This window comes from Pelodiscus sinensis, chromosome 1 (assembly GCF_052426305.1).
Source record: "Pelodiscus sinensis isolate ZL-2025 chromosome 1, ASM5242630v1, whole genome shotgun sequence".
NCBI lineage: Eukaryota > Metazoa > Chordata > Testudines > Trionychidae > Pelodiscus > Pelodiscus sinensis.
In genome coordinates, this window is record NC_143052.1 from 234,023,188 (window position 1) to 234,050,338 (window position 27,151).

At 42.6% G+C, this 27,151-nt stretch overlaps 2 protein-coding genes across 10 annotated transcripts in view; both read right to left on the reverse strand.

The window, feature by feature from the left end:
* The window catches only part of CRACDL (CRACD like), an 87,696-nt gene extending 73,836 nt beyond the window's left edge, over positions 1 to 13,860 (reverse strand). For 2 of the 3 annotated variants that reach the window (XM_075916688.2, XM_075916679.2), the window contains exons 1-2: positions 13,453 to 13,860; positions 12,498 to 12,614 (exon numbers count right to left, since the gene is read on the reverse strand). The gene's annotated coding sequence lies outside the window, so the exon portion shown is untranslated. Of the gene's footprint in view, positions 1 to 12,497; positions 13,090 to 13,452 lie in introns of those variants that run through there. The other variant, XM_089775378.1, reaches the window with a different exon arrangement.
* A 12,266-nt stretch (positions 13,861 to 26,126) lies between these two features.
* Positions 26,127 to 27,151, reverse strand: part of TSGA10 (testis specific 10) — an 89,948-nt gene continuing 88,923 nt past the window's right edge. For all 7 annotated transcript variants that reach the window (XM_075916692.2, XM_075916708.2, XM_075916689.2 and 4 more), the window contains exon 20: positions 26,127 to 26,351. In XM_075916692.2, coding sequence (XP_075772807.1) covers positions 26,327 to 26,351 — 25 coding nt within the window. In that variant the 3' untranslated portion in view covers positions 26,127 to 26,326. The remainder of the gene's footprint in view (positions 26,352 to 27,151) is intronic.

Sequence of the window (27,151 nt, forward strand, 5' to 3'; positions counted from 1 at the left end):
AATGAGGGAATTTGCTGGATCAGAGAAGGTCCCCTGCCACCAGCCTCCTAGGATGCTGCCCCTCCCTCTGGCTGGCTCCACTCCAGCCCTGCTACTACGGGGCTTGGGCTTGGCTCTGGCCACCTGGATGGAGCTTTCCAGAGACAAGATTCTGCAGCAGCCCCGCTGCTGCTGCGTCCAGCTGGGGTTCCTTGGGACAGGGCTCACCAGTCCTGATAGTGGGACTCCCCACTACTGGACTCCCGACCAGACTCCATTCCCAGGCGCTGGGGCTCTCTGGTCCAGCAACATCCGTGATCATGCCAGACCACGGATGTTGCTGCACCAGGGAGTCCCAGATTTATGCGGTTCAACCTGTACTCAGAACTCTATACTCTCAACATTCACAGATGGTAAAACATCATGGCTGTGTCTAGACTGCATCCCTTTTCCGTAAAAGGGATGCAAATTAGACACATCACAATTGCAAATGAAGCAGGGATTTAAATCCCCCCCCGCTTTTTTCCAGCTCAGAGTTTGCCGGAAAAAAGCGCCAGTCTAGACGCGGATCTTTCGGAAAATAAAGCCTTTTCCGAAAGATCCTTTATTCCTCTTAAAAAAAGGAATAAGGGATCTTTTGGAAAAGGCTTTATTTTCCGAAAGATCCCCGTCTAGACTGGTGCTTTTTTCTGGCAAAGCTCGGAGCCGGAAAAAAGCGGCAGCCATGTTTATGCAACTGAAGCAGGTGGGATTTAAATCCCCGCTTCATTTGCAATTGTGATGTGTCTAATTTGCATCCCTTTTACGGAAAAGGGATGCAGTCTAGACACAGCCCATGTACATTGACTACTTCACTAGAAAAAAAATCCAAGCATTTTAAAGAATCATTTTCTCATAAATTTACCTCAGCATTCAATGATATTATAGAGCAATATACAGTGAAACTCCAGTTGTTTGGCATCTAGTGGTCTGGCACTCCTGATAGTCCAGCACTAGCTGGAACCCAGAAGTGCTGTGGCCAGCCGGACAATTGGAGCTGCTCTGCCCCCGGCTTCCCCAAGTCCGAAGCTGGTCAGTTTCAGCAGCAGCGGACATGGGGAAGCCCGGGGCAGAGCAGCTGGGGTGCTGCCAGGTTGGTCCCGCAGCGCCGCCTCTCACCTGAACAGCACTGCGGGACCAACCCAGCAGCACCCTAGCTGCTCTGGCCTTGGCTTCCCCAAGTCCGCTGCTGCTGAAACTGACCAGCGGCGGACTTGGGGAAGCCAGGGGCAGAGCTTCCCCAAGTCCACTGCTGGTTAGTTTCAGCAGCGGCAGACTTGGGGAAGCTGGGGGCAGAGCAGCTGGAGTGCTGCCCATGCTGCACTGTTCCTCGCCTAACCCCCCCCCCCCTCCGATCCCTCATAGCCCCCCTTCCGGTACTCCGGCATATCCAATAATCTGGCACCCCCTGGGTCTCAAAGGTGCCATATTATCGGAATTTTACTGTATAATTAAGTAGAATATACTGTTAGGAAGGGTATTTTATACCTATTTTCCCCTCATTTGGGGAAATCAGTGAAAAAGGCATAAGCTAAGACAAAAAGATACGTTTATGGTCTCATGTGGTACTGAAGGCTGACATTTGTGAAGATTGTGACTGATAAAGATGCAAACAAGAGAACACCTGAGTTGTGCCAGCAAGGAGATCCTGTTGACATTATTTTTGTTCGTCATTTTGTTTTAGAATGGCTTGAAAAAATTAGCCTGTTACACAATTAGAGAATACTGAATTGGATAATATTTTCTTTGAGTTACTATTCCATCTTCCTACAAACCAACTACTTGGAGTGAATGACAGCACACAAATAAATATACCTGCTGATGGTGTTATCTGTGTCCACTTACAGATTGTTCTTGATGAGTGGAGAAAACAAACCTTTCCCTAAATTAAACTTCTTTTGCATGTCACGAGTCTAAATTTTCAAAAGCAATTTTGATCCTTCAGTTTTTTAGAGACTGGAGACACCTGAAAGGGGCCTGTTTTTCTAAAAGTGCTGAGCACCTGCTACCTGAAAATCAGGCCTCGAATTCCTGAATGGGAATTCAAAACATCAGGGAACCCCCAAAACATCATTAATTATTTTTGAAAATCATCCCACTTTACTTCTGTGCTTTTAACTCCAACTTTCCTGACTGTGTTACAATGTCTACTTTCAAGCATTTGCAGGCGTAATTGTACTGATTATGCTGTTTAATTTTACCTCTGTACACAGCAGAACGAACTGGCAATATCTAGCTACCACACCTAGTATGAATGAACCAGACAAGAAATAAGTAGGGCCAGTTCTATGGGTGGATTAGGAGGGTGGTCACCAATTTACCTCCAGAGGTCTCTTCCAACCCTATGATTCTAACTTCATTTTGATCTCCCACCCTTGCTGATTGGCTAGCTGTATATTTTTGGTTCAGCCACACAAAGAGAGGGAAAGCAATGTAAACATTTTCCACCCTCACCAGAAAAACAGCTAGAGAGAGAGAGAATACAAACACCAGGGTTTACATGCAAATAACTGAAAGCTGTCAAACTGAAAAGCCTGATTTGCTTTAAAGGCAGCAAAACAGAATAAAGACTAAGGAAGGGGATTTGTCTTCCATTTCTTTCCCTCTGTGCCATGCCTATCTCTGTAAGGTATATGAATGTTCATCTGTGCAGAATGAGGATACCTAGATAACCTGGAGAGTGATTGACTGATTTCAGTAGTTTGCTTAGTCAGTGTCAACTGATTAACTCCAACATGTTTCTCACCTGCCCTTTTGATCATCTCCATTTTATGTGTTTGTTCAGGATACTTTCTGTTGAACCCATTTTTAATCAGTCTCTAGATCATTTTGCTTGGTTAAAGAAACCAAGGGAACTACATTATATGTTGGTGCTATCTTCCTTAGTTTCTCTGCTCGTAACACCACTCCATGTATATCTTCCTCCTTGTTTTTATTTTGAAAATGACTCTCTAGTAAACCCTTTCTCACCCCAAAAGAGTGGCCAGGTACACCTTTGGCTGACCCTTTCTTCACCCTGTCCCGGTGTGACTCTCAGTTAAACCTCTAAGGATATCCCAAGTTTCCCCCACTTCAAAGCTCCAGATCATGAACCCATGCAGGTTGCTTTTGGGTCAGTCTTTTAAGCCTAGCAAAGTGCCACGAGTGTTATTTTTGAACAAGAGAAGGTGCTCCAATGCTTGAATACATGGCCTCTATAGGAGCCCCCAGCCTCTAATGCTAAAGACTCAATAAAAATTAAACCTATGTTTTCTGCGGCACAGAAAACTATCACTAGTCAGTGGGCTGGCCCCAGCTTTCTCTATTTAATACAGTTCAGTACCACCAAGTCTTTGGTAGTTCAACTTTGGTTGCTAGCAGGAAAGTATGCGCTGGAAATTTCCTTCCTGCCTCTCCTTGCCCTCCCACAAAGTTCTTCTGCACAACACTTTAGGAGGCCCAGTGACCATTCAATAGAAACCCGACCTTGTTTGATAATTGTGTGATCTTTAACTCAATTTGTAATACCACATACATTTGTAGGTTTCAATGAAAAGTATGTGAAAGTCTTAGAAACAATTTGAGATTAGCCTAAATCTAAACTTTAAATCCAAACAGACAATAAATATGGGGATATTTGAAGTCCAGATCAGAATATTGTGGCTTTGAACCTGTGATGGAACCGGCTCATGCCAATTCCCCACATCTCAACTGAATCCTGACAGATGCATAGATGAAACCAGTCTGGCTCACCTGTGTGTTAGTACTGTTAAAGTTGGTATTAAAAGTGTATGGAAGAGTTTAATGCATACCCCAACTAACAATCATTCAATAAAACCTAATATCACATATAACATTGGTATTCCATATTGTAAGGTAATATTTAAACTTTTGCTTTTGAAACCTCTGTAACTGTGTAAGGAGAGTGACGTTAATTAGTACAAAACGCTGGTCTCCAGCAGAAGGTGTTATGTGCTGCCCGATAAGAAAGGCAGACAGACTGGAGTCCGCCACGGGACTGTCTGTGATTATGAATTAAGTTTATAGTCCAGTTGGCATAGTGCCATCAGGCTCCCTTCCTGGCTCCACAACGCTCCTTGGGAAAGGCGACATGTCCTTGCTATTCCTACAGTGCAGGGGTTCCCAACCTTTTTCGGTCCCTGTACCCCCTTGGCTTTTAGTAAACCTTCCTGTACCCCCTACGCAATATGAAAGGAAATAAATTCCAGACTCTAGAATCCACAACTTTTTTCACTAACACTATTACTTTTGGAATATTTCAATTAGGATAATCTAGTTATTTACCAATTATTCCCCATACCCCCTGAGGGTACGCATACCCCAGGTTGGGGACCCCTGCTATAGTGCATGAGGAGTTTACACTTGATAGCTGGCTGGTGAAATCTAAGTATAGAACTCACAACCAATTTGGCATGTGTCCTGCTTAATAACAGGGGGTATGTCTACACTACAAAGTTAGTTCGAACTAAGGAGTTAGTTCGAACTAACTTTCATAGGCGCTACACTAGAGCTCCGTTAGTTCGAATTTATTCGAACTAACGGAGCGCTTAATTCGAACTAGATAATCCTCATTCCACGAGGATTAAGCCTAGTTCGAACTTACTGGTTCGAATTAAGGGCTGTGTAGCCCCTTAATTCAAACTAGTGGGAGGCTAGCCCTCCCCAGCTTTCCCTGGTGGCCACTCTGGCCAACACCAGGGAAACTCTACTGCCCCCCTCCCGGCCCCGGACCCCTTAAAGGGGCACAGACTGGCTACGGTGCCCGTGCCAGGTGCAAGCCTGCCAGCACCCACACAGCAGATCTTGCACCTGGCACAGTCGAGCCACCCACCCGATGCCCCCCAGCCCTCCCCCTCTTCCCGGGACCAGGCTGGCGGCTCCCGGGAGCCTGCCCAGGTCCGCAAGAGGCGGGCACCCGCCTGGGCTAGTGCGGACATCGTGGACCTCGTCCACGATCTCCGCACTAGGCACAGGAAAGTGGCCGGCTAGGGCAGGAGAGCTGCCAGCCTGGCCACCCAGGAGCAGGTGTGCAAGAGAATCAAGGGGGTCCACTGAGACCCCCGACCCTGAGCCCTGAGCTTACAATGGCCGTCCTGGGTCAGACCAAAGGTCCATCTAGCCCAGTAGCCTGTCTGCCGACAGTGGCCAACCCTAGGGAGCCTGGAGGGGATGGACCGAAGACAGTGACCAAGCCATTTGTCTCGTGCCATCCCTCTCCAGCCTTCCACAAACCTTGGGCAGGGACACCACTCCTACACCCTGGGTAATACCACTCCATGGACCCAACCTCCATGACTTGATCTCACTTCCCTTTAAACTCTGTTCCAGTTCTAGCCTTCACAGCCTCCTGCAGCAAGAAGTTCCACAGGTTGACTCTTTGCTTTGTGAAGAAGAACTTTCTGTTACTAGTTTGAAGCCTGCTACCCATTCCTTTCCTTTGGTGTCCTCTAGTCCTTCTTTATGGGAACTAATGAAGAACTTTTCTGTATGCACCGTCTCCACCCAACTCCTGCTTTTAGAGACCTCTATCCTGTCCCCCCTCCGTCTCCTCTTTTCTAAGCTGAAAAGTCCCAGTCTCTTTAGCCTCTCTTCATATGGGACCTGTTCCCAACCCCTGATCATTTTAGTTGCCCTCCCCTCTCCCACCCTCTCTCACCTCCTTTTCCCAGTCTCCCCCAGTTTTGTTCAATAAAGACAGATTCCATTTTGGAAGACACGTTATCTTTATTTTGTACATCAAGAAGAGGGGCTAGGGAAGGGTAAGTGGAAGGAGGTGAGGGAGGAATGGGGCACGAGCCCCCGATGGGGAGGACTGGGCTGGCTCTGCGGGCTTCTGGGGGTGGAAGCTCTCCTGCAGCCCCCCAATTGCCCCCTCTCCCCAGATGGCAGCCTGCGGCAAGTGCAGCCGGGCTGATGGCCGAGTGGTGTGATGTGCCCAGTGTGGGTAGTCCGGGCACTCCAAGCCAGGACTGCTTTGCAAGCGGGGCACCCCTGAGAACTGTCTGTCCGGGGTGGGGTTCGGGACCCTTTAAGCACAGCCCTTGGCTAGCCTGAGACAGCATCTCCATGCTCTAAGTCCTCCTCTGATGCCCTGCCAGCACTGCTTCCAGCCATCCTTAACCCCGCTTCAGGGTCCACTTAATGTGGACGCGCTAGTTCAAATTAGCAAAACGCTAATTCGAACTAGTTTTTAGTTCTAGATGCGTTAGTTCGAATTAACTTAGTTTGAATTAACTAATTCGAACTAAGTTCGAATTAGCGCTGTAGTGTAGACATACCCAGGGTACGCTGCAGTTAATAATCATGCTCTTTAGGCAGGGCCTGAGAGAGCCATTGGCAGCAAGTGAACGTTTTAAACAAATCGCTCCCATAACATCAGAATTTTGAGTGTTCCAAACCCCAAACACAACTACTTATTGTATTGTAATTCTGTCGACAGCCTCTGCCCTTCTACTACTTAATGGCTATTGTATAAATGGAGAGGAACAAAGAACATGTACAAGTACTGGCATTTTCATTGTGTCTCTTAAGATCAGGATTCTATCTATTCACCGAGTAATAATGCTGCACATCATGAATGAGGGTGGCAGAACTGGCCCCACAGTGTTCAATATATGCAACATGAGGCTAGAATGGTTATAACTCCTAAAAACAGTATTTTTAATTGGTTGTCCATATGCAACCATGCTAGTGGCAGAAGTGGGAGTGAGCTTGAAAGATTCTATTAGATGGTATCTATTTGAGCCATGCTTGCAGTCTACCCTGTCGCACTCAGAGCAGAGAGCATGAAAGGGGACAGGCCATCAACTGCCTTTCAGTTTCATCCTATAATTTTATCTTTGTCTAGTCACTCAGCTTCTCAGTCCTGAGAGCAAGTGAGGCCAGAGGCAAATAAGGGAAAGAAAGTTGGAGGAGGGAAGGAGGCAAGAAGCAGATTCATCAGTCCCCTTTTTAGCCTGCAGCTTGGAATCATGCATCCACAGATTCTGCCTTAATCTAATGACGTGAACTGTGTACTTTTCTCCTAAAAGCAGGGATTGCTTGAGGGAGAACTGCTGGGTAAGAAGGGACTTTCACATCTTCTTATCCTGAAAGTCTGACACAACATCAAATCCCAGTCAGACGTTAAAGAATTTTGATTACTTGAGTAGCTTTAAAAAAAAGGAAGCATCTAAGGAAAATGCTCTTGGCTGCATTGAAAGACAGCTTTTTCTATTGACGCTCTCTTTGTATTTTTGGCTAAGATGTGAAAGGAAGCATTTTAAAAAGAACAGCACACTGCTGAGAGTACAGAAAGTTATCAAGAATAGTACCAGATATGCAAAGCTAAGCTACAACAGTTTCTTACAGTGTTTTGTATATTCTACAGATAACATTATACAATATCTGCTTTTTTAAACAGTAAAGCGCTTACTCTGAAAATAAACAGGTTTTGAAAAGCACAGTTTCTGTGAAAAAACTAGTAACTCACTTTGCTTATAATTTGGAACTCAAGAAAATACTAGGTAGAGAAAAAGCTGTAGAAATCGCCAATGCCTAAAAATGCTGGAGTAAAATGGAGGGTTGTTCTCCCATCACAATCGAATTCCCCTTTTGTCACAGCAGCCCTACAGTCTATTCTTGCTGTTGACAGAAAAAGAAATGAGGTGAGAACAATCTCTTTCACCTCCAAAATCATTTCATACAATAGCATCAGCAATTCATGACTTAGAATCATGTATTTTGCATTTGATTTTAAACTTAATTCTGTGTTTAAGAGTACTTTATTTTTAGAGGAAATTACTTTAAAAATGGAGCAAGAAAGTTAAGGAACTACAAATGCAATCTAGAAGCTTTTCAGACCCATGTAGATGTACTGACAAAAATACAGTATAAGTTATGTTATCCAGCCCTGTGCCAACTGGAAAGCTCTATAAATTGGCATTTCTGATCTTTATTGAAGTCTGGTTCACAGTCTGGTTGGTGGGGGAAGGCCTCAGGCTCACTACATGGTTCCCTGGAAATGGCAACATGTCTTGCTCCTAGGTGGAGAAATAGCCAATGGAGTTCCATGCCTTGCCCCATCCCCACCCCAACTGATGGCTCCAAAGTTTTCACTGGCCACCAACTGCAGCCAACAGGACCTGCAGGTGCAGTGCCTGTGGGAAGAGGCAGCATACAGAGCCGCCTACCTGCGCTTCTGTCTAGGAATGGCAGGAACATGTTGCCACTTGCAGGGAGCTGCCTGAGGTGAATGCCATCTACATTCGGCAACCTGAAAACCCTCCTGAGCCCCAACTCCCTCAGACACCCACACTCCCTTCCCAAGGCCAAACTCCTGCACTGTGAACTCCTCAGACCCATTTACTCCAGACCCTTCATCCCCAGTCAAAACCTTTACCCCCTCCTGTACCCAACCCCATGCCTCAGACCAGAACCTCCTCCCATATTCCAAACTCTAAGCAATGACTAACAGGCACCTTCCCCATTCCCTCAAAATGCAAGATATCCAAAGCTTTTCCTGTATTGTTGTACACCACAGAAAATTAATGATTCTTGAAAATAAACACTAAATATTTAAGATTTAGGGCTATACACACTTAGATGGCAAATATCTTTGTAGCATGTTTTCTTTAATATACGGAACTGCTCCACACTACCTTTTCAGACTGTTGAAGGATTTTATATAGCCTTCAAATTGCCTTCTCTAATTGTCCTTTTGCTGTTTTAAGCTGAACTTTTAAAATTACGTTACCCAACATAGTGGTTAAGGAAAGGGTTGTGAGGAGAGTGAATTACAGGTAAACTGCTATATCTATATAGGCCTTGTCTACACTACAGTTAAGTTGATGTAAAGCATCTTACATCAATCTACCTATGGAGGTGTACATGCTACAATACTCCTCCCACTGCTGTTACTCACCCACTGCAGCAACCTAATGAAACCACCTTGGTGTAGTCACGATGATTCAGTGTCAGTGTATACACAAGAAGTGTAGTATGGGCATGCAACAGCGGTTTAATTACAGTGGTGCCAGTAGGTCAGCGTAACTTAAGAGGACTGGAATGTAGACCAGATCTAGGTAAATAAGGTTGCCAGGTGTCCAGTTTTGAACCAGACACTCCAGTATTTGAGCTTTCTGTTCAGGAAACAAATTGAGAAAATATAAATGAGAAAATATAAATGTCCGGTATTTTCTAAATAAGATGTAATGTCAAGTGTGTCCAGTATTTTTGTTGAAACCATCTGGCAACCCTATAAAACAGTTGATGACTACAACCTTACTATTGCCCTTCAAACTGATAGCTACAAAGAGAAAATGAGCCAGAAACTCTGCACAGTGAACCTTTTAATTTCTGAAAGCATTAAAATGTTCAGCTGAGCCCTAATTAATTAAACTATAAATGCAAATTATAAGTAAAGAATGAAGTTTTATACTGCCACATCTCTCTAGTTTTATTTTTCCCCCATTCTGCATTAATGTGAATTGTCTCAAACAATAGTACCTGATCTACAACAAAGAGATATGTATTAATTTCTGACCCCAGACAGGCACATTATATATCTAAATGTGCCTTGTTAATTTTCCACTTATATCATATATTACAAAAAAAAAATGAAACCAATTCAATTGCATAATCATGCACATCATGCCGCAATCCCTCACCCGGGTTCTGGCTGCTGCCATTCCTGCAGTAACAACGGCAGCGGCTGAGAACCCCAGGTCCTTTGGAATCACTGGGGCTCAGGGCAACTGTCTCCCCACCTACCCATCATTGGGCCTGAAATAATGTAATGTTTAATATACTGTTGGTTGTCCCTTTTGCTAGTGGGAATGTCTTGGAATGTCACTACTATTCTGATCCTGCAATGAGCATCAAGTGAGCACACTCCTCTGTATGGAGCATGCTCATGGACTGGAGGCATTGATTCTGCTTCCACTCCCACCATTCTAAATATGTAAGTCAGGTGCATCTCTACCATAGCCAATGGGCCTGCATTATAGTGAGAGAAATACCAGGCCCAGTAAACTTGGAGGAATAGATACAGATATAAAAAAAATCAATTTTAAAACGTAAAACGGAGAGGTTGCAAAACGACAATAACAAAGAAACAAATGTAATTTTTCTATTGTCATTTTATATAAACAGTCAAACAAATTAATCACCTAGCAATACAATCAACAGAATTCTTGTTTTATTGCCATCAACATGAATGCATATGCTTCCTTCTCTAGGATAAGGCCACAGAGATATGAAATTGTTTCATTTCAATGTTTACAAAGTTAAAAGGAAAGTGCATGTAATAATAATGCAATTTCCCCTTCACTAATCTAATATTTGCCCTTTGGAAACTGCTGATGAGAATCTGCATCTACTCTGAAATTTGCATAAATACAAACTATGCCCTGTTTCTGGAAAATAATTGACGTCCTGAGATTAGTGGGAGTGAAAAAACAAGGAAACAATAAAAATAATGGTAAACAACCTTATTAGGATCAAATAGAATTTACAGTCTACGGTTACCATTTTTGGACTATGAACAAATTACATCAACAATAATATGAGACTGACCACACATAAATGGGTGTTTTAAAGGTGGCAAATGCTAGGGATAAACAGACATGAAGCACAATATAAGATCCCCAGCTAATGGACATACATACACAGATTATGACAATTTACAGAGGCAAAAAAGAAGTCAAGGGAGAAAATTTGTGGAAGATCTCATGCATGTACGTTAGAGTAACTATTTACATTTAGATGAAGTATGCAGAAGACTACAGACCAGGCCTTCTAAATTGGTATTCATACTGTTGCTAGCTAGAGATCCAAGACCCTCAAATTCTGCAGATTGAAAAAGGAAGAATTATAAGGCGAGATTGATGGAAATTATGAATATGATTTAAAATCCATAAGTGGAGATGCATATTTATTAACTTAGTGTTAATAAGATTAAAAATCTGAATAATTTAAATGATTATTTTTTTCAATTTAAGAGCGACAAACCTCTCTCTCTCTGTCACTGCATTTTTTAAAAGTTAGTAAGTTTTAAGAAAGACTTGGCCACATATATTTTACATTTACCACAGTCAATATTTAAGTATAGCAATTAAATTACACCATATTTGTATTTTATTATAAAAATCTGAGCAGTTTTAGCAAATGACCTGCCAAAATAATTTAAGAATGTGAATTAGTGACTTGATAAGCAATATTTCACAATACATGCACGCAACCACCTCTGAGATCTTATAGGACAGCTTAAGGACTTATGCAGATTTTTCTTTAATTTTTTTTCACCATTTATTCTTGCTATAAATAGTTATAGACTCCTGAGAGAGAAAGCCACAGCTTTTCAACATTAAAAAACAAACCTCAGAGCTATACCCATCTTGCACAGTCTAAAGCCAATGGAGGACATTCAATGAAAATGAACACTTTGTGAAAGTATAGACTCATACAAATTTACTGTCAGTGTTTAATAATGAAATATACACCATTCAAATATCTCCTATTTACATGGGAAAATAAATCTGCGACTGCCTTGCAAAAAGAGGTCTGTTCTACACTTTACACTGAAATGTCTGCTATAACTCAGAATGTTTTAAATACTTCATTCAATATATGCTTTGCATAAAAAAGCTCTTATAAATTACCCTGGAACTACTGGCTACATAAAAATAGGAAATACAAAATCTTTCTGGCCTTCTGGAAACTTTGGAAATGAGCCTGCATTTCCTGCACTGAAGTCACTGGAAGTGCCAGGTTGTAAGACACACAGAATCAGCATCATAAATGTAAATGGCTCTCTTTCATTACCCTTCCAAAATTAGAGACATACATTATACAATTATTGTTTACACAGAAGAATGTTTATTAAAGCTAATGTTTGAAATCAAGTTCACGTTACACAAATGTAGCGCCCCCTCTCCACCTGGTTACCTTCTTTAAAGCCAATCTGCTTACAGGTTTTGATGGATAGGTCTGGGTTCTTCTGGATCCCGCCACACACTCAACTTTATTTTTTCCGATGGATTTATTTGGCGGTGCCTCCGCCCCCCTCACTCCTTCCTGGCAGGGTCACCAGGGCAGCTTGGGAGGAAAATTCTAACGCAGGATAATCCCCAGGTATTTGCCAGATAGTTGGAGATTCCCAGAAAATAGCATAAACACATACACTATAATAAACACAAGTATATTAAACAGGAGACAAACATAACAGAACAGGGTAAAACACTATTTTTAGATTCACTGGTGCCCAGCAACTGTAAGGTTAGTGTCCCGTTGGTACGCGTACTTTGTTGGGGCACTTGATGACTTTTGACCATAAAATTCTTCTCTGCTGTGGTTTAGCAGTGGGGCTGACTAGGTCCAGTACGGCCCAAAGGACTCACATGGGAGAAGGCAGTAAATCCCTCCACAGGTTTAATATGCAGCAGGTAATAAAATCCCCAAGCAAATTCCCTGACTTACTAACTAAAAAATGGTGCACTCACATATTCCATGAATGAGCCTCGGGTTCAGAGATGACTCAGTCACTGCAGAGGGGCTGCTCTCTTCTGGCAGGGATCCTCTTCAGGAAGGAATCAGGCTGCTTTGGTCCCAGAATTTCCCTTTACCACAAAGGGGTGCAAGGCTCAAGGTGCAGGCCACACAGCGGCACCAAAATTCAAACTGTAACCTCCTACCCCAGCATTCAGACACACACACACAGCAGGCAGCAGCCCCAAACCAGCACAGAGCAGAGCTGACCATGCCGTGACTGGTCTCACCCAGGGAGCTGGAGAGCCAACTCAGCCTGGCTGGGGAAGCCTCCCAGCAAACTCCACAAACTGGGAATCAGCAGTGGAGAGATAAAACCCAGCTGAGGGATCCTGCCTTCAGGTCCCTAGAGGCTAGTTCTCAGGGGGGACCTTGCATGCAGGCCTGGGGCTTACTAGCTCCCTCATAGGCAGCCTTCCCCTTGCCCTGGCTGGCTCCAGACTTCCTCAACAATGGCCCCTCCTTCCCCTCCTGAACTCCCTGGGAGGGGCATCTCACGCCCTAAGGGTTGCCGGGCAGACTCTGGCCCTGGTAGGGAGGGTAACCCATCCCAGTGCTTCACCACCCTCCCAGTGAAACAGTTGTTCCCAATGTCCCAGAGAAGCAGGCTGGGGCTGTAACTTGCTGACTATGCTCAGGCTCATGCCTCACTGGAGGCTTGTGCCACGCTGTGATTCAGAACAAGCAGCTTCCTCTCCCTGGGCAGGGGAGACCTGATCTGGGGAGGGAAAGAGGGGGGGGGGGACAGGGGAGGCTCTCACTGGGGCTCTGACCCACACACTCAGGTCATCTCGACAGGGTGGTGGCGCGGCAAAGCCAGGCCTCCCGCTCAGCCCGGGCCAGCGCACTTCTGAGAGGAGGCGCCGCTGGGTCACCCCGTGAAGTGCCAGGGAAGGCGCCCGCACTCACCTGCCGCCTGCCTGTCAGACCAAGGCTGCAGCCTTCCCAGCAGCGGCTCCCGCGGGCCCCGCACTCTCCCGGAGGCAGGAAAGCGCTGCTCGGGGCTTGCACCGCCCGGGGAGGGGGTCGCGCCGGAGCCAGAGCACCTGCAGCGCCGCGCCCAGCCCGGGCGCTCCGGAGCAGCGGGGGCCGAGGAGGAAGGGAGCTGCCGGAGAAGAGGCGCCCGGGGAAGCAGTGGGCAGGAAGGCGGCAGTCGCCGGGGCATTGGGCTCCAGCCTCCTCTGGAAGGAGCCCTTGGGAAGCTGCTTCCCTGTGTGGGAGCCCGGGAGCGCGCCGCGCACCGCCCCAGCGGGCAGGTTTACTTTGGAAAGCGGCTGGAAGCGCCAGTGTCTGGCAGCCCCTGGCGCCGCGTACCCAGCTGGCCTCGGCCCAATGTCCCATGGGCCTGTCGGCGGGGCTAAGAGCGCGGGATGTTGCCCTCTCCGCTAATCCTAGCAACGGAGAGTCCAAGCCAGGGAATGGAAGCAGCGCGAGTGTTTTAAAGCCTCCCTCTTTGCAAGGGCTGTTTCTGGAAGCCTCGTGCCTTTGCTCTCAGATTTCTGGCAGGTTTAACTTGTCTTTAGGATGAACTAACAAGGTGTAGAAACGTTAAGAATAAGGTGACGCGCCTCCCCAAATCTCACTTGGAAGCCTGACCAGGGGCTGCCCTAGACTAGCTGTCAGCAACTTGCACCCTAGGTGAACCATGCAATTGGCACCCATCTCCAAACCCCTCAATGATATTGCGCCACCATTTGGTGCCCCATTTAACTTGGCGCCATAGGCGACCGCCTAGTTCGCCTATATGGACAGACTGCCCCTGATGCCTGACCAGTTTGTAATTTAGAAAGCGTTTCCTAATATCCAGCCTACAGGTTTCTTGCAGCAGATTAAGGCCACAATTTCTTGCCTTCAGTCATGTTTGAAAGTTTTTTTGTGGTTAATCTGCTGAGTTAGAGGGATTTTTTGTAGTTGATATTGGCAGGCACCACTGCAGAGATGGTGCTGGGGAGCCAGCTTTTAACTTGCTCCTGTTCCTTGCCCTGCCCCCACTTGCTGCCTTTCATACAGAGGCAGCAAGGGAAGCAAGTAGTTGAGTATTTGACTCACTACTCAATAAGCTTCAACTTATCAGGTAGTCAAATATTCGACTACTCGCTTACATCCCTTTCGGGATCAAGTGAGCCATCACTTTACTTAGAAGTGTAACGTCAGCCAATAGGTAGCATAAGTGAATGCAAATAGACATCCAGGCAGAGCTCCTCTAGGTCAGGGGTCTCAAACTCCTGACCTGCAGACCATGCAGCTGGAGCAGATTCACAATCCTGCCCAAGAGTACCCCGGCGCTTGTCCAATCCCAATGACCAATCCCTGCTCTTCCCTCTCTTCCCATGTCACCCCATCCCTGAGAGACACAGATTTAGGGCTAGGGGGCCTGGTGTGGGGCAACAACAATGGTTGTGGGAACTACAGGGAAGTGGAGTGCACTTGGGTCCACTGTGTGAAAGGGGCTCTGGTGCATCCATTGTTAGGTTGTGTCCACCAGAAGAGCAAGTCTGACTTAGAGCAGCGTTACAAGGCATCTGTTTAGTCAGTGTGGTATGTAGACAATTCTTTACCAAACCCAAGTGTAAAGATACTGCATGTCGTACTACAAATGTGGTTGTTTCCATATGGCCCAATCAGTGGAGGCAGGTGTAGGGATAACATATTAATGTATTGAAAATTATTCCCCCAAATGGAAGTTACTCCCCATAATTTGTTCCCCACAACTTAAAGTGTTTAGATTTATTATTAATTCTTCTTATTATTATTATTATTTGTTAAGATTGTTAAATGTTTAGATTTATTATTATTGCCCCTTTAGAATATAATGTATTAGGTCATGTAACTTAGAACTGTTAAGAATATAATCCTATGTAGCCAGAAACAGCCCCCCCTCTGTGCCCCAGGGCATGCTCAAGCTTGTGCAAGGGGCTGCTTGAAATTGACATTGCAGAGATACATTGTAACAATGCATTGTCAAGCCATAGAGATGTAGCGTGTTAGTCTGGTGTAGCTGAAACAAAATACAGGACTATGTAGCACTTTAAAGACTAACAAGATGGTTTATTAGATGATGAGCTTTCCTGGGGAAGTGGGTCTGGCCCAGGAAAGCTCATCATCTAATAAACCATCTTGTTAGTCTTTAAAGTGCTACATAGTCCTGTATTTTGTTTTGTCAAGCCACTAACTCTGCTATGGGAGCCAAGCCCTGTAATTGACTAAGGGCATTGTTACATAATTGACACGTGTTCTCTTTAAAACATTGTAACTTTACTCAGCACTCAGAGAATGTTTTAAGCAATACCACCCAGAAACTTTTTGTAACTACAACTCTGATATATGTAAAGTTATTATTATACAAAAATATTGTATGGGAAACATTAAGGAATGTATGTAAGAGAGAGAGTGCTTGGATGATGAGTGAATGGTTCTGAGAGGTGCCAGCCTGAGAATACAGCAACAAAGGGCTGAAGAAGGCGTCAGGTACCAGTGCAACCAAAAGGTGTCAAGTGGAGAAAACCAAGTACTGGAGGTCCACCCAATGAGATCACTGATGAGCACCTGGCAGCCACCCTGGAGACATCAGCATGATGCAGCAATTTCCATAGACTGGCATAGGAAGAAATTCCTATAAGAACTGGACTAAAAGACTATGGAATTAGAGTCCAAGGTTCTGCTGCCAGCCTACCAGGAGCTTCAGATGCGCATCTGATCAGGACTTCGCTCCCCACTACCATCACTTGTGTACAGAATACCTGGCCAGTATTCTGTCACAAGCAACTTCCAGGCTGGTAACTATACACAGAACTTGAATGAATGGATGTATGAATGAATGGTTATATATAAGTGTATAAGGGTTAAGTAGTGATAGGAATAAGTAGTTAAACAATGTTGTTTGCTTCTATCTTTTCTTTATTTTTTGTTATCTTTACAATAAATGTGGCTTTTTGCCTTATCCCCCTCATAAGATCCTGCTTGCTTTTATTGGGTATAACACAGGTCTGTTTTGGTATTTATGTACCATTCAATCTGGTCAGTTCTAGTAATGCTTTAGCCTTTATCTAGAGTGTCAAGATGCGCCCCGATGAACTGCAATTACTGTATGGGTGTCAATGTTGAATTTTGTTCATTGAGGTATCTTGGAGGCTGAGGAATAGGAATGTGAATGGTTAACTGATAAGCATCACCTGGTAAGGGTGATGCTTACCAGTTATGGCTAACTGGCAGGGATTGTTCCAGCCCGGCTGGGAGCAGCCCCTGTCTGCAGCTCACCTGCACTGGGTCTGCCACAAATGGGGGCTGCTCTAGCCTGGTCATGGTGAGGCCGCTCCAGCCCAGGCCCTCTCCCTGTTTAATCTGTTAACTGGTTACAAATATACTAGTTAACTAATTAAATGGGATTTTACATCCATACTGAGGACTGAAAACCAGTCTCCATGTTCCAGTGCTGGTATTATTGTTGCTAATGTGAACATCCTAAACCTTTGGACCTTTACAACTTTGAGTTCTCTGAAGTCTAAAATATGCCTGCATTCACCATTCTTTTTCTTGTTTAAATAGTGAGAGTAAAAATCTTCCTCTTTGTTGTAGAGGAACCTGTTTCATGATGCCCTCATTCCCTCTCCTCCCTCAGGCCAGCACGAACCCAAGCCACAGCTCAATGCCATCCCCATAATGGGCTCTTCCCTCATTCCCTCTCTGCCCCTGACCAGTTCCACCACCATCTGCAGCTCCACTCCACCCCGTGCCACTCCCAGGCCAGCTCTGCCTCCAGCCACAGCTCCTTTCCCATTCCAAATTCCAGCCCTTGCTTTGCCTTCCAGGATATTGTTTTCTTTCTGGGAAATTAGGGAGCATTTAAAAATCAGTCATAACAAATCTAGCTCTCATCTTTTTTGTGGAGTACCAATTGCCATGTCAAAAGATGAGTCAAATTACACAGAAAGCAGTCCTGCTGAATAAAGAAAGGGTGGTGGTTTACATAGTCATTTTTCTAATCATACATTTTAAAAATGAAAAGTGTTACAGTGCATAGGAGATAGCTACAATTTTCTTTAAGGGCAGCTGCCCATTGGAATGGCCACATTTTAAAATATCACAGCAGTGTAAGTAAATTAGATCGTCCATACTTAGCGTTTCTCCGTTCTGCCATGACCAGCTCATGTTGTCGCTGCTTCTCTCTGTCCTGTACTTCTAATTCCTTCATCCGCAGCTGGATTTCCAGCTGCCGCAGCTCCGCTGGGCTGGCCCCTGCCTTGGATGAACTGCGGTTGGCAGGGCTTCCCTGGGTGGCTGTCCCGTTTCCCTGGCGGGCTTCAGTCCTCCACCCCCCCGGGAGTGACAAAGGGTTCTGGGGTTGGTTGATCCCCATCTAGACTACCACGCTGTGCCAACAATCAGCTGATCGGCACAGTGCAGTGGCCATTTTTATGTAAATGAAGCAGTGATTATTTAAATCGCCGCTTCATTTCCCTTTGCCGAGTACACTCATCTACATGGCTCCGTCGACGGAGCCATGTAGTCTAGACACACCCTCAAGAGTGTGTTTTACCTTCTGAAAGACACAACTGTATTAAGAAAGCTTTACAGACGCTGACAATGTTTCAGCTGATGATAAATGTTTTTAATCCCAAATTACATGTTCTGTGGACATAAAGAAATTAAAATATTTTCCTCGGCTCATTCAAATAGTAATACTTTTCTGTTTGAAATATGTCCCAAACTCAAAACCCATCTTGAACTTTCTGCTACAGAAATTGTTTTCAGGCGGTAACATGCTCAGGTAATTACAATTTTTGCTGCTGCTAGAGTTACTAATTCATTCATTTTCCGTTTATACATTGCCTCTGCTGGGAATCAGCTAGTAGTTGTAGAGGTTCATATAAAATATTTGTTTAATATATAAGAATATACTCTCCTCAAATACCTATACCTGTTAAAGTAGTTGTGAATTAAATATTTTACTTCTTTACAGATCAATAAGAAAGAGTAATATACCTGTTTAAGCCCTTGGGGCACTGGACACCAAGTATATATTTTTGTTAAATCATTTTTATTCATAATGAGATAGTTTCCCCTTCTATATCATGATATTAACCCTGAATAGGTTATTTAAAAGCATTTCCCATGCATTCATGAATGTGTACTTGAAAACCTCTTTTAAGGCTTGAAAAATCTTATTTCTGAACTAAGTATACTTCTTTTTATGTAGGCTTAAGAGGCACCTGGAATGGCCCTATTTTCTGCTGCAGGCCTTGCTGCTATGTAACACTCTTCCTTCTGTAAACAGCTTGTAGTGTGTCTAAGCATTGAGCTGGATTAGTTGATGAGATATAGACCTGTAGTTCTAGTGCCAGGATTCTGCTACCAAAGTAATCTCCACACTGGGGGCATTTTTAACTAGTGAAAATTTGACATTAAAAGAAGCTGACTGAGCACAGATTGGAGAATTTGAACTCTCTCTAGAAGCAGCCACCAGCAGCTATTTGGGGAGGTGAGGGGTGGAAAAAATTAATCTGATTGACCAATTTGCTTTGAGACAGCACAATAAATCCCATTGGTTTAGACCAGGGCTACTCAGCACGCGGCTCGTGGGCTGCATGTGTCCCCTGGCCCCTTTCATGTGGCCTGAGGTGCCTTGAGCCACTTCCTAGGCCATTGCTAGGGATCATTGCTAGGGCTCCAGCAGCAGCACCGAGCCAAGCGGCTTTGAGACAGGCCACATGCGCAGAAGCTGCCAGTTGACAAAGGGGTGGCAAGAGGCGGCAGCAGAGCACACCTGCCATGACTACCACAGTGGCAGTGCCTCCCCACGAGCAGAGTGGCATGGCGTGGCATTGACACAAGCCATGGCTGCACATGTGCGGGAGCTGCCGGCCGGTGGGAGGCAGTGCGTGTGTCAAAAGGTAGCAGCAAAGCACGCCTGCCACAGTGGCAGTGCCTCCCTGAGCCAGGCCATGTTGGCGCATTCGCAGGAGCTGCTGGGGGCGGCAAGAGGCATTAAAAGTGCTGTCATATGGGTGGAAATCTGGTAAATATTGCTTTTTATTAATATCAGAACTGACTTAAATGGGGCCTTTGTGTTGTGTAGTCTTGTCTTAATCTTTGTATTCATGCCTGTCAGTATGAAATAAGCTATTTGCATATATTTGCATAAATACTTGCATATATTTACTTGCTTAAGTTGTGGCCCTCGGCATGTGCTGTAGATATCATTGTGGCATCCGGGGCTTCCAAAGTTGAGTAGCCCTGGTTTAGACTGTCCATATGATAAATCAATAGAAACATAGGATTGGAAGAGACCTGGAGAGGTCATCTAGTCCAGCCCCCTGCACTAATGACACTACTAAGCATTATCTAGCATTATCTAGTTCCACGAGGAGTAATGGTAGTTCGAATTAGGCTCTCTAATTAGAGCCTAATTCAAACTACCTACTCTGTGCCGCGTGTAGCCGCGGGCACAGAGTCCGCACTAACGGGGATTTAAAAATGGCAGTGCCCGGCAAGATACAAATGAAGCCCAGGATATTTAAATCCCAGGCTTCATTTGCAAGTTCGAATGCCTACATTAGCCACCCTAGTTCGAACTAGGGTGGCAGTGTAGACATACCCTTAGATACTTAAAAATTGTTATCATGTCCCCTCTCAGTCTTCTCTTTTCCAGACTAAACAAACCCAGGCTACAGCTACACTGCAGGCTTTTTGTGCAAGAGATGTGCTTTTGTGCAAGAGCATCCATGGCAGTGTGATGTTCTCTTGTGCAAGAAAGCTCTGATGGACATTTTAGCCATAGGGGTTTCTTGCGCAAGAAACTCTTGGTGCCCATCCACCCTGCCTTCTTGCGCAAGAGCACTTGCGTAAGAGGGCTTATTCCTTGTGGGGAGAGGAATAACTCTTGCACAAGAAGCCCTCTCTTCTGATGCTTTACTGTAAATTTACTTGTGTAAGAACACGCGTGCACAATAGATGCTCTGCAAATTTTTGCGCAAGAACAGCCATTCTTGCACAAAAAGCCTGCAGTGTAGACGTAGCCCCAGTGTTTTCAATCTTGCCTCATAGGTTATGTTTTCCAGACCTTGAATAATTTTTGTTGTTCTTCTCTGGAATTTCTCCAATTTGTCCATATCTTTATTGAAATGTGGCACTCATAACTGGAGATAATGCTCCAGTTGAGGCCTAAACAGTACTCCACAGAGTAGAGTCGTCACCATGGATTCACGACGGCAAGTCTAAGTGCCTGACCAATCTGATTAGCTTCTATGATGAGGTAACTGGCTCTGTAGACATGGGAAAGTCAGTGGATGTGATATACCTTGACTTTAGCAAGGCTTTTGATATGGACTCCCACAATATTCTTGCCAGCAAGTTAAGGGAATGTGGATTGGATAAATGGACGGTCAGATGGATAGAAAGCTGGCTAAAAGATCAGGCCCAGCGGGTAGTGATCAATGGCTCGATGTCAGGATGGAAATCAGTTTCTAGCGGAGTGCCCCAAGGTTCGGTTCTAGGACCGGTTTTATTCAATATCTTTATTAATGACCTGGATGAGGGGATGGACTGCAGCCTCAGCAAGTTTGCAGATGACACTAAGCTAAGAGAAGAGGTAGATAGGGTCCAGAGTGACTTAGACAAATTGGAGGATTGGGCCACAAGAAATCTGATGAGGTTCAACAAGGACAAGTGCAGTCCTGCACTTGGGATGGAAGAATCCCAAGCATTGTTACAGGCTGGGGACCAACCAGTTAAGTAGTAGTTCTGCAGAAAAGGACCTGGAGATTACAGTGGATGAGAAACTGGATATGAGTCAACAGTGTGCCCTTGTAGCCAAGAAGGCTAATGACATATTAGGTTGCATTAAGAGGAGCATTGCAAGCAGATCCAGAGATGTGATTATTCCCCTTTATTCAGCTCTTGTGAGGCCACATCTGGAGCATTGTGTCCAGTTCTGGGCCCCCCACTACAAAAAGGATGTGGATGCATTGGAGAGGGTCCAGCAGAGGGCAACCAAAATGATTAGGGGGCTGGAGCATATGGCCTACGAGGAGAGGCTGAGGGAGTTGGGTCTGTTTAGTCTGCAGAAGCGAAGAGCGAGGGGGGATTTGATAGTAGCCCTCAACTTCCTGAAGGGAGGTTCCAAAGAGGCTGGAGAAAGGTTGTTCTCAGTAGTGATGGATGCCAGAACAAGGAACAATGGTCTCAAGTTGCAGTGGGAGAGGTCCAGGTTGGATATTAGGAAAAACTATTTCACTAGGAGGGTGGTGAAGCACTGGAATGGGTTACCTAGGGAAGTAGTGGAGTCTCCATCCATAGAGATTTTTAAGTCTCGGCTTGACAAAGCCCTGGCCGGGTTGATTTAGTTGGGATTGGTCCTGCCTAGGGCAGAGGGCTGGACTTGATGACCTTCTGAGGTCTCTTCCAGCTCTGTGGTTCTATGATTCTATGTTAATTACTTCTTGGGTCATGCCTATAGTGCCTGTTAGTAAATTCCAGAATAATGTTTGCCTTTTTTTTTGGCAAGTGGTACACTGTTGACTCATATTTAATCTTGTGATACACTGTGATCCCAGATCCCTTTCTTCAGTACTTCTTAAGCAATTGTTTCCCATTTTGTATGTTTGCAATTGATTGTTCCTTTCTAAGTAGATTACTTTGAAGTTGCCATATTGAATTTCATCTTATTTACTTAAATCCATTTCTCCATATCATTTTGAATTTTAATCCTATCCTACAAAGCACTTGCAACCCTTTCCAGCTTGGTATTACCTGCAAAATTTATAAGTGTACACTTCATGCTATTATCTAAATAATTGATGAAGATATTGAACAGAACCCAACTCAGAACTGATCCCTGTGGAGTCCACTCATGATGCCCTTCCTGCATGTTTGAACCATTGATAATTACTCTCTGGGAACAATTTTCAAACCAGTTTTGCACCCATCTTACAGTAGCTCCATTTAGGTTGCATTTCCCTAGTTTGTTTTTGAGAAGGTCATGATATAGAATCAAAAGATTTAGTGAAGTCAAGATAAATCACAAATTCTACTTCCCCCTTATCCACCAGTCTTGTTACCTTAAATAAGATATCGGGTTGATTAGACATGATTTGTTCTTGACAAATCCATGCTGATTGTTACTTTCCACCTTATTATCTTCTAGTTGTTTGCAAATTGATTGCTTAATTATTTGCTTCATTATATTTCCAAGTATGGAAGTTAAGCTGACTTGTCTGTAGTTTCCCGAGTTTAATAAAAGGCTGCTTGCAGGAATAGTTCAAAGAGATGCTGAAATGGTTGTTGGCTAGCAAGTGTTATGGATTTCTCCTGCTGGGTTGCTGGAACTATAAAAGGTAATGGGAGTAGTGTTTTGTATAAGCCACTTTCCTCTGAAAAAGAAAATTGGATGAAGCACATGACATGAGATTACTGACACACTCTACTGTTAACTGTGATTCTAGTTAATAGTAAGTGATGTTTTGATAAAAAAACCTTTTCTGTTCACTTTCCCTGAAACTGTGTTCACAGCCTTGAATAAGCAAAATCCAGGAAAATACAAATCACTGGATGAATTCATCACAAATGAACCAAGAATGGCTGCTAATCACATAATATTTTAATTCTATTTGAAATACTTCAGCAAGTTTTATTACACAAACTCAAATTTTATAGCATTGCATAAATAGTTGAGAATAAGTTAAATAAAATTTAACAGATTTAGTATGACTTTATTCATTCTAGAAAATAAAATTAAGTTTTCAAAGTCAGAAATGTAAAAATTACTGTTCAGATTATTTGCAAATAATAAAGTGATTACATGAAATATGAAAGCATAAAAACATTACAGTACCTGTAGTTAGTGTGCCTAAATGTCAAATACAATATACCAACAACAACTGATACATAAATGGATTATTTTTATATTTCCAAACAATAATCCTATAATAAGATGACAAGAAAACTGCCCGACCACCAAGATCCCACAGTATGAGGAAAGATAAACCACTGCAAAATGTTATATAAACAATTCAATCTGGACACATTCACCATACTTTCCTGTTGTAATCTTTTTAATAATTGCTCTTTTCACCCATTAAAAGGCTGCTGTCAGAAGTAGTAGAAAACTATAAATAGTACAGTTCATTACACAGTTTTCATTTAGGAAATGAAGCAGAAAGTTTAATATACTTGAATAAAGTAACAGTCTGAAGACTTTTAGAATATACTGTTATAGCATATAATGTTCAGTGAACTAATACTGTCCAAAGCTCCTCATCAGCCTATAGCTGAACAAGAATGTCAGCAAGGTTTTAGTTTCTTGTTTAAGTTACACTGGTGATTCACAAACTAAAGCAAATTCAGTTTATTTCTCAGATATATTTTTTGCCTTTCCCATCCTTTCATTCTCTGATCTCAGTTTCAGTTAAATGGGCTGATTGTGTCTGTACCAGCCCGTAGATCCTGTCAAATTTTTCACTTAATACTTTATTCGTTTTTTATCATGCATAAATATAGAACTAAATACTCCTTGAAACCAAACTGAAACCATTCCCAAATCAATGACAAAAAGCAATCTTCTGTTTATGTTTCTCTTCCCCAGTCCATTTCACCTCCAAGATCTTAGTTTCTATGTACAGCCTATACTGCATATATAGGAGAGCTCCATGTATAGGAGAGTAAAATTCTGGTTCACTTAACGTTTTCTAAACAAAAGCCAGCCATGAACATTATTATGGAATTATCATATCTAATACTGTTATTTTGAAGCAATATTCCCTTAATCTGGCTCTAATCAGTTCTTATTTTCAAAAGTTAATACCAACAAGTTTCTTAAAATATTTAGCTTGTACTTTTTGTTGGATAGTACATCATCAACAATTAACTGATTTTTCTATGTACCCACATAGCACTGTTTTCATTAACACGAATAATTGAAAAATTATGTTTCCTGGGGTGGACCTTGTATACCACGTACAGTCCTGAGGATACCTCATTTTTTTCTTACTTAACCTCTCTCTCTTCATGTCCTTAAGTTACAGACATAAATTTTATGGACAAGGATAATCAAGTTACCTTCAGGCTCCCTCAACTATCAGACTGCAGCCTCACTGCTGAATGGCACAGATTATTCCTTCTCTCTCTTATTCTGGAGTTGATTGAAGAATACCTAGCCTATCACCAGCCCAATGAACAAAAGCCCTTATTCATACCAATAGTGCCATTAATGTTAGTGGGGCTTAGTACTAGTCACTGAAATAAAGATCGCAGATTCAAGCCTCAAACATTAAACCAGGTCTGCCAAAAAGAAGATTAGAGCATTGTTGCAAGACGGCAAGGCTAAACTTGAGCATTTTTGTTATTATATATATATATATATATATATATATATATATATATATATATATATATATATATATATATATGTGTTACAAACAATTGTTTTTGCACATTATTCCTCAAAATAGTTTAAAAAATTTTAAGAACACTTTCACTATAAAAAGCTTTGATATGTGCTGTGCATACCAGTAGGTTTCAGAGGAGTGAGTGGCATTTAAAAGCTGAATTTGAAAGCCCCCACAAATGATATATATGTACATATCAGAGGAAGGATGCATGCATTTATAGTAAACACATGAGAGTAAACCATTAGAATGACTGCCCCTTCTTGCCCCCAAAGAAAAAAAAAAGACCACATAAAACATTTTCAAAATGTTTCCCTATGTTACTATGGCCACAAGGGTGAAGAAATCTCCTTAAAAATTAAGGGAAAGAGCCAAATGGAAACTTACTGGAAATAAAATAAATTATTTTCATGGTTTCCATATATGAAAATGGTAAACACTTACAGGCTATGAAGAAAGTTTTACCCAGACTTTAAAATTCTTATTAAAATCCATATATAATATCAAAGTTATAAAATTACTTGGATGAGTTTAATAAAACCTGTCAAGCCTTTACCTTGCACCTGAAGAACACAAGAATCAAATGTCACCTACCTACTAAAACTGGTATTAGTTTTCTTTGAAATTGTAAGCAAATTATGTATAAAAATAAATACATATCTAAAATAATGCATTTTAAGAGCTTAGCAAAGTTATAATAATATGCTCACTCATTAAATAGTCCTCCCATAGTATGCATATATTTGTAACAGACATACTAATTTTCTTAAATGAGTAATAGGTTTACTGTCTTTGAAATAAAAATGAATAAAACCTGATATTACCGAGATATATCAAAATGCAAAACTAGATATATCAAAATGCAAAACTAAGGAATTAAGAGAAGAATATGCCTCATCTTGAAGACAAGGCTTCATACATGCTTTCAATTATAAACACAAATTAGCAAAAATACAACCCAATTTACAAAATATATTTGGAATTAGAAATACATGCAGATTTTTTTAAAAGTTTTGTATTGTTATAGTCTTCTTCATTTCCCCTGCTGCAGTATACGTTTTTAACAGTGAAATATAAATATAAAATATTTCTTTTGTGCTTTATTAGCATACAGATGCAGCAGTGTGCATGTCTCCTTTTTTCTTCCGAAAAGGATCATTGTGATATGGCACTAAATAATAAAGGTTAGCTGTATAAAAAAAATACAAAACATCTAGGCTGATTTATTTAAATTGACCAAAATAAAATAACTTCAAAGTACGTTTTCTTACATTCAGTAAGTATATTTAACAAAATCTAGCAGTCAGCTGGGCAAAACAATTGTCAGAAAGCTCTGAGTTCAATTTTAAACCTGCAGCTTTTTAGAGGACATGCTGATTCTTTCCAGATCATCCTAAATAATGCTAGAAATCCCTGAATGTAGAATTCCTACAAGAGAAGAAAAAGTATGAAGTTTAATTGTGTGTATAGTCACTTAATATACAAATCAATTCAGTGGTTTGTGTGTGTGTGAACTTTACTGGCTTAATTTCTCAAGCCTGCTTTGTGTGTAACTCCCATTCACTCCAACAGGGAATCCATGTGCAGAGGATTTGCAGGATTAAACAGTAATAGCTTAATTTTCAGAGATAATGAGCACCCAAAGTACCATTTTATGGGCAGCAGAAACTCATGAGAAAACTGCACTGAATATTATGAAACAAGATAGAAGGAAAGAAGAGAAGAAAATGAAAAAATAACAGGGAGAAGTCAGTCATTGTCCGATATACATCTGATATCGCAATCATACTGAAGCAAAAATATGTTAATTGGTTGACAGTCACCAATCAAATTAGTTAGTTACTCGATCTTTATTTGAGAAGCAGGAAGGTAGGAGTAGTGAAAGAGCAGTGCTGGTAATGTAAGCATTGGTGTGGTCTCCCAATATATTTTAGATACTATAGAAACAGATTTGAGCTATGAAAAAAGGCCTCTCCTTCCAATGGCAAATTGTGTCTATTTTGTCCAATGATTTGTCTAGTTATTAATGATTCAAATGATAAACGAAATACCATCACTTCTGTAGAAGGACTATTTCATGGTATAATTTACAGGTGGAAAATAGTTGTATTAAGTCCTAATTGTACCTGTTTGAATGACCATAAGCAATTTTTCTATTTTGCTGATTTTACTATCCTTAAGCTTTCTACATATACTAATATTCATTTGATCAAGATACTTATTTTACA